The 7,412-nt window shown below is 50.3% G+C and overlaps 1 protein-coding gene and 1 non-coding gene across 2 annotated transcripts; both read left to right on the top strand.

The window, feature by feature from the left end:
• The first annotated feature begins 672 nt into the window (after positions 1–672).
• On the top strand, positions 673–781 carry LOC120687036. The gene has a single exon (XR_005680539.1). It is a non-coding gene; the product is annotated as a small nucleolar RNA R71 (small nucleolar RNA).
• A 2,829-nt stretch (positions 782–3,610) lies between these two features.
• LOC120686327 (L-type lectin-domain containing receptor kinase SIT2-like) lies at positions 3,611–5,941 on the top strand. The gene has a single exon (XM_039968527.1). It carries the CDS (start codon positions 3,805–3,807, stop codon positions 5,821–5,823), a length of 2,019 nt encoding a protein of 672 aa, XP_039824461.1. The 5' UTR covers positions 3,611–3,804; the 3' UTR covers positions 5,824–5,941.
• Positions 5,942–7,412: the final 1,471 nt, after the last annotated feature.

Genomic DNA, 7,412 nt, shown 5'->3' on the forward strand with positions numbered 1-7,412 from the left:
AGTTGGGTTTCTATCATTTTATTGAAACTTGATTGGTTTTTAAGCATTGAAGACAAAGTTTCAAGCTTGACATTCAGATTTTCCAGGGTTTTATCATTGGCCAAGAGCTTTTTGTTTATATTTTCATTAATTTTAACTTGGCCAAGCACAAGTTCTCTCAAGGGGGGTTGGTTCGAATTGAAATTCGAATTGAAAGAAGAGTTATAATTATTACCTCCCTGAAATGGTGGACGTGGCTGGTTCCACCCCTGGTCTCCTTGTGGTGGACAGTACCCATTGTTGTTGTTGTTGTTGAGGTAGGCGCAATCTTCACGGGTCTCGGGGCAGTCGTTCCCTGAGTATCCATCATTGCCACAGACTTCGCACGCGAAGTGCGACCCCATGGAGTAGACGGGAGCTTGAATCTGTCGTTGGCTCCCTTCCTCCATCTTCTTGATGAGGAGGTCCAGTTTTGCGGCAATCATATCCGTCTCCTTGACGGTATGCATGCCTTTCATGCGGGACTGGAGTCGTTCATCGCTCCACCCCTGATTGGAGACCATCTTCTCGACCAATTCTTTTCCTTTGGCTATGGTCAAGTCGAGAAAGGCTCCTCCAGCAGCGGCATCAATATTGGCTCGAGATGTCATTGTGAGCCCATTGTAGAAGCTTTGCAGGATGAGCCACTCGTCCATGCCGTGATGAGGACAGGCTAGGATGTATTCCTACAGCCTCTCCCAACCTTCTGGGATGGATTCCATCCCCGTCTGCTGGAAACTTGATATTTTCCCACGTAGGGCATTGGTTTTGCCCAGCGGGAAAAACTTTGCGAGGAACGCCTTGGAGCATTTGGCCCAGGTGTCGATGTCCTTTTCCTTATAAAACCACTGTTTTGCCTTCCCTAGGAGGGAAAAGGGAAACAGACGAAGCTTGACAACGTCAGCAGCGACACCCCGTATAACAACGGTGTCGCAGAGCTCCAAAAAATTCTGCAAATGTGCATTTGCGTCCTCATTCGGCTTGCCACAGAATGGGCTAGCCTGCACCATGTTGATGAGGCTTGATTTTAGCTCAAATTCACGTCCCCGACATTGATGTTGGGGCCAATGGCCACATTGTCGGTGGAGGGGACGGGGAACTCGCGGAGAGTCTTTTCAGCCATAGCCTCAGGAACAAGTGGTGCTTCCTGAATGGGTTCCTGTGCCGGGAGAATAGCGAGAGGAGGAACGATGCGAGGCCATGTCCTTCTCACGAGCTTCTCTGGATTGTCTGTGTAGTTTTTTGACAGGGAGAAACCGGTCATACACTACCCCTGTCTTCTTTTCAAATCAAAAATTAAGAAGACATATAGTGACATTAGCCTGAAAGAGCAACGACTATATCCTGAGTTCAAAGCCTAGATTAACATTAGTACAATATCTTTGTTCACTTGCCGTCCCCGGCAACGGCGCTAGAAATACTTGTTGGCATTTCTTAGCGCAATCACTAGGAATGGTTAGCCCCTGGCAACAGCGCCAGAAATGCTTGTAGGCGGTCCTTGGTGCAATCACTATAAATGAGGGTGTTGAACCCATCCTAGCAACTGCACCCAAGGGGTGCCCTCTCGTGGTATAATCAATACGATTACAGAAGGATCCGCAAGCGCACGGATATACCGTTGTAGCATTTCACCCGGAGAGTAAGGGTATCGTCATTTATTTGTGTCCCAAAGGACGGCAGTGACAAAGGTATTGTACTTAACATTAACCATGACATTATGCCTCAAGTAATAGGCAATGCTCTAACAGGGGTAAGTCCAAGTAAAGAATAAGTAAGGGTAATGCGACACATCACACATCCACACTCCAAGAGGAAGGAATAAAAGAGAGAAACAACAAAAGAAATGAACTACTCTACTCTACGTTAAGTCAGCTGGAGCTTAGGCTAGGTTAGGAGTCCTAGTCCTTCTATCCAAAGCCGGGGTTATGTTAGGACATGGTTAGGACTACAGGTGCTAGGAAAATGGGATAGCGGGGAGAAGGTCACGCACCGGAGTACATCCAATCTCGTTACCTCTTTGCATGAACTCCTACACCGAACCCAAATGTTGGGGAGTACGCTAAACGCAACATCGCTGTTACGCTGGATGGACAGGGCTGTCACCACCTGCCGTCTACACCAGTTATCCCGCATACCCGTGCACCACGCTCGTGTATGACGTCACAACTCTAATGCCCCCAGGTCTCCCACCCTTCGGATGGACAAGTAAAACACTAGAGCAAGCCCGAAAGCACATCGAATCTCTATCCGTACCTGGATCATCTGGCCTAACCAAGACCTTAGCATAACTCATGAACGAACTAAGTATAGATTGATAAACTATCAAGATAGTAAAGAAACCATGGCATAACTCTATATTATGAATAGAAGTCTGACAAATCGGATACAAAGCCATACCGGGAGCCGATGATTGCTCAACGACCCCAAGGACGACTTGCTCACTAAAGAAGAACTAGCCTAGCTCCACTACCTAGCTAAGAGAGCAAGAGAGAGGAAAGCCTTCTTGGAATGGTGGAAATGAAGTGTGTGTGTGTTGAGGGGGGTGGAGAGAGGCCCTATTTATAGTTCTAGAGGTCGGTTTTCCGCCAACGCACATATGGAAGGTGATCAGGTGCCTTGGCAGCTACTCCTCCTCGAAGTGCACCTGGACGGGAACCAGGCCAGGTTCAGCCGACCCCACCTGGCAGCCCCTCGGCCTTATCCTTTGCTGAGTGGTTGATTCGTTGGATCTTATCCTTATCCTCTAGTGTATCTTGCGTGGAGGCCCTGTTTCCTCTGACATGTGGGCCCTCTTTGTAAGGGTGTGACGCCGGATGCAATATTCTGCGTAGTTATATGGTGTCTACTGTGTGTTTTCGTCTTATTCCGCTCCTACTCATCTGAAATGTACAAAACTCAAAAACAACTGTGGAGCAAGGTTAGTGATACAAATATGCGAGTAAGGCATGTAGTTTTCCTTGATTATTGAGTATATTTGACGGTTGAAAATGGCACTTAAGCACCGTCAACATAAATATAAAGGGTCACGGCCGATTGAGGGCATCCAATCAATCAAAACACAAATCTATCTATTATTTTTATCGTCTTAATTTTTTCTCCAAACCCTAGCCCTTCCAACCCCATTATCTGCTGTTCTTCCTTCGTCTCTGCGACGTTTGAAGGCGTTCTAGGTGGCCTGCCGATCCTAGAACAACCCTACGTGCGCTTACCCTGGTAGGGTCCCTCCCGGGCGAGCGTTCGTTGGACTTCGCTAGTGTACCCAGCGAACCGGTCTGACCGGTCCCTTAGACCGGTCTGACTGCTCCATGCAAGGGGCACTGCATCGAGTTCCTCCTCGCGCCGTGCGCGCGACCTAGCGGGTTCCTGTGTTGGCCCTAATTCGGCGCCAACAGCGCCCAGCCGTCCGGAGAGGAGGAAGAGGGAGGCGACGAACAACCAGCCAGTGAGAGGCCAGTGTGATGGATTGACGTGAATGTGGGCAAGGCCAAGAAGGTCTTTTCAGTTGGGCTGCGAAAGGAAAAAAAAATAAAAAAATAGAGGAGGAAAAAAAATAGTGAAAACCCCACGTTTCAGAAGACTTCGCAGCTCCGATGCTATATTTCGAGAGGTTCGCAAACTTAGTGTTAAAACGCGTGAGGCCTACGAACTTTAGAGTAAAATGTCCAAATCTCTCCCACGGCAAGAGCCCCGGAATTTCCCTCCCTCCGAGCCTTAACAAAAGCTAATCTTGACGACACACGACACTAAGACATCGAGCGTTCCGATCCGAAGCGACGCCGCATAGAAATGCTCCAGTTCCAGTCTTTCCACTTGGCCGCGCTGCTGCTCCTCCTGCTGCTGCTCGGCGGCGCGGCCAGTGCCGGCGATGGCGGCCGGTTCGTCTACAATGGCTTCGCGGGCGCGAACCTCACCCTCGACGGCGTGGCCGCCGTGACGCCGGCCGGCCTCCTGGTGCTGACCAACGGCAGCCTCCAGGGGAAGGGCCACGCGCTGCACCGGTCCCCGCTGCCGTTCCGTGACCCGGGCGCCGGCGCTCGGAACGCCACTGCGGCGGCGCGGTCCTTCTCCACCACCTTCGCGTTCGCCATCTACGGGCAGTACGCGGCGCTGAGCAGCCCCGGGCTGGCCTTCCTCGTGTCCGCGGGCAGGGAGGCGCTGTCCACCGCGCTGCCAGGCAAGTTCCTGGGCCTCCTCAACGTCACCGACAACGGCACCCCCGGCGCGCGCGTCTTCGCCGTGGAGCTGGACACGCTCCTCAACGCCGAGTTCCAGGACATCAACAGCAACCACGTCGGCGTCGACGTCAACAGCCTGAGGTCCGTCGACGCCGCCTCCGCGGGGTACTACGACGACGCCACGGGGCAGTTCCGGAACCTGAGCCTGGTCAGCCGGAGCCCGATGCAGGTCTGGGTGGACTACGATGGCGGGTCCAGGCAGGTCACCGTGTCCATGGCCCCTCTGGGCGTGGCCAGGCCCACGAGGCCGCTGCTGCGGACCGCCGTCGACCTCTCCGACGTGGTGATGCGGGGCACGGCGCTCGTCGGGTTCGCGTCGGCGACAGACGTCCTCTTCTCGCGCCACTTCGTGCTCGGCTGGAGCTTCGCGCTGGACGGCCCGGCGCCAGCGCTGGACATCGCGGCGCTGCCAGCCCTGCCGCGTGCGTGGCCCAAGCCACGGTCTAGGGTGCTGGAGATCGTGCTCCCCATAGCGTCAGCGGCGCTGGTGCTGGCCCTGTGCGTGGCGATCTACTCCATGGTGCAGCGGCGGCTCAAGTACGCCGAGCTGCGTGAGGACTGGGAGGTCCCGTTCGGGCCGCACCGGTTCTCGTACAAGGACCTGTTCCATGCGACCAAGGGGTTCAGTGACAAGCAGTTGCTCGGGGCAGGAGGGTTCGGCAGCGTGTACAAGGGAGTTCTCCGCAAGTCCGGCACGGAAGTCGCGGTGAAGAAGGTGTCCCATGAGTCTAGGCAGGGGATGAAGGAGTTCATCGCCGAGGTCGTGAGCATCGGACGGATGCGGCACCGCAACATTGTGCAGTTACTCGGCTACTGCCGGCGGAAAGGCGAACTTCTCTTGGTGTACAACTACATGCCGAATGGTAGCTTGGATAAGTACCTTTATGATCAAAGCAAGGGCGCGCTAGATTGGCCTCGACGACTCCACATCATCAGAGGCGTGGCGTCCGGGCTGCTGTATCTCCATGAGGAGTGGGAGAACGTCGTCATCCATCGAGATGTCAAGGCAAGCAACGTTCTGCTAGACGACGAGATGAATGGGCGGCTAGGAGATTTCGGCCTCGCGAGATTGTATGATCACGGAGCAGGTGCGCAGACAACGCATGTGGTCGGCACCATGGGGTACCTGGCCCCTGAATTAGCGCACACCGGCAAGGCAACTCCGGCAACAGATGTCTTTGCTTTCGGGGCGTTCCTCCTGGAGGTCACTTGCGGACGAAGGCCAGTCGAGCAACACGAGCAGAACAACTGTGTTGTCCTTGTCAACTGGGTAGCTGAGCATTGGCAGAGAGGCTCCATCATCGAGGCCGTGGACACGATGTCTCCAAGGGGGTTTAACCCTGAAGAGATCTCTCTTGTGCTAAAACTTGGGCTTATGTGCTCGCACCCGTTGCCCAACGCAAGACCAACCATGCGACAGGTCATGCAGTATCTGGATGGTGATATTTCGCTTCCGGATTTGTCACACACCTACATCAGCTTCACCATGCTGGATCGGATGTATAGCAGGGAGCTGTGTGTCTCATTGACTAGTGTGGGTGCCATTTCTGATCTCTCCGGGGGAAGGTGATCAGGCGCGGCACTCGCTGTATGAGTGCTCTGGTTGTTGTGGGTTCTTCTCCACACTTTGGTTATATCACCTGTCACATATAATAAAGATCATTGCCGGTCGCCTTGAATTTTTTCTTTCTCAAAGTGTTAACATGTGTGCTTTAGGATCTTGGTCACAGTCTGGATTGCTTATCTTGTGCTTCTTTTAAATCGAAATACGGTAAAAATGTGTGCATATCTTACGCAGAATAGCAATGATGTTGTAGAACTGTTGCAACAACTGTTGTGTGCTTCTCCTTATGCAGAAGCCACGCATGATGCTCTTCAAACCACTCCGCTATCCAAAATAAACATTGTAAAATTCTAGTGTGCTGACCCCTCCCCTCGGGTTTGTTTGGATCCAGTAGGCTAATAATAGCCCTAGAGAAAGTGTTAAATAAAATATATTTACAAAACTAATAGCAGGAACGTAGAGATAATTTCGAGACAAATATATTGATGGTAATTAATTTGTGATTAGCACTTGATTACTGTAGTATCACGGTCGCTAATCATGGATTAATTAGGATTATTAGATTCGTCTCGCAAATTAGTCTAGGGGTTATGGAATGGGTTTTATCAGTAATCCATGTTTAATTATCCTAAATAGCAGGATTTCGGAGGGCTAATTATTAGGCTAATGGATCCAAACATGCCTGATATGTGTAAAATTTGCATGCTCTGACAATAGATGAGATGAGTAAAGTTCACATGTGCTCACAACAGATGAGAATATGTGCCGGGTAGTTGGGACGTCCCCAGTCCCCGTAATAACAACGTGTACAGTTTACGCGCATCAATTGAGAAGCTGCCGTTCCACCATCCAAACTGAATCGGAATTGAGGCCATGTTCGGATTGGAGAGCCCTCCAGAATCTTGATATTTAGAGTGTTAAATAAAGTATATTTGCAAAACTTTTTTACAGATAGATGCACTTCGCGATACGAATCTAGTGAGCCTAATTAATTAATAATTTTCTATAGTGATTGTACAATAACCATCTGCTAATTATAAATTAATATACCTCGTTAGATTCGTCTCGCGAATTAGCCCTAGGGTTCTGCAATTAATTTTATAACTAGACTAGTAGAATGCCCTTGCGTTGCCACGGGAGCTAAAAATTCAAGTGTAAAAAGATGTAAACCTGCCAACAAATAATAATATTCATCATATATAATGTTTGGATACATCAATTCATAGATGCTGCAAACAGTTACTAACAACGACTCTTCAAATAAATTCCGCCAGACAAAGTGGTCATTCTAGAAACTTGAAGGACGCCAAAATAAGCAGTCTGGATTTGTATCGCGCACATTGCTCCTGCAACCGTCGCCCGCCATCCCGCACTAAGCACATCGGCCCATGTGATTCCTTTGATAACCTTTTACATGACATAGAACACCTTCGTGGTACGACAGAAAAAAGACTTGTATATATCTACCAATTATAGGAAGCAACATGATATAGTTTTCATACAGTGAAATATGTAAGAAATATATCTTATGTTGTAAATATCAATATATTACCTCATCTACTGCGTTAGGACCTTCTTGTACACAATATTCTTTG

This window comes from Panicum virgatum, chromosome 8N (genome assembly GCF_016808335.1).
Source record: "Panicum virgatum strain AP13 chromosome 8N, P.virgatum_v5, whole genome shotgun sequence".
Lineage (NCBI taxonomy): Eukaryota > Viridiplantae > Streptophyta > Magnoliopsida > Poales > Poaceae > Panicum > Panicum virgatum.

Excerpts from the sequence above, each read along its gene's own strand:
- LOC120686327 (XM_039968527.1), top strand. The coding sequence starts at position 3,805 with ATGCTCCAGTTCCAGTCTTTCCACTTGGCCGCGCTGCTGCTCCTCCTG.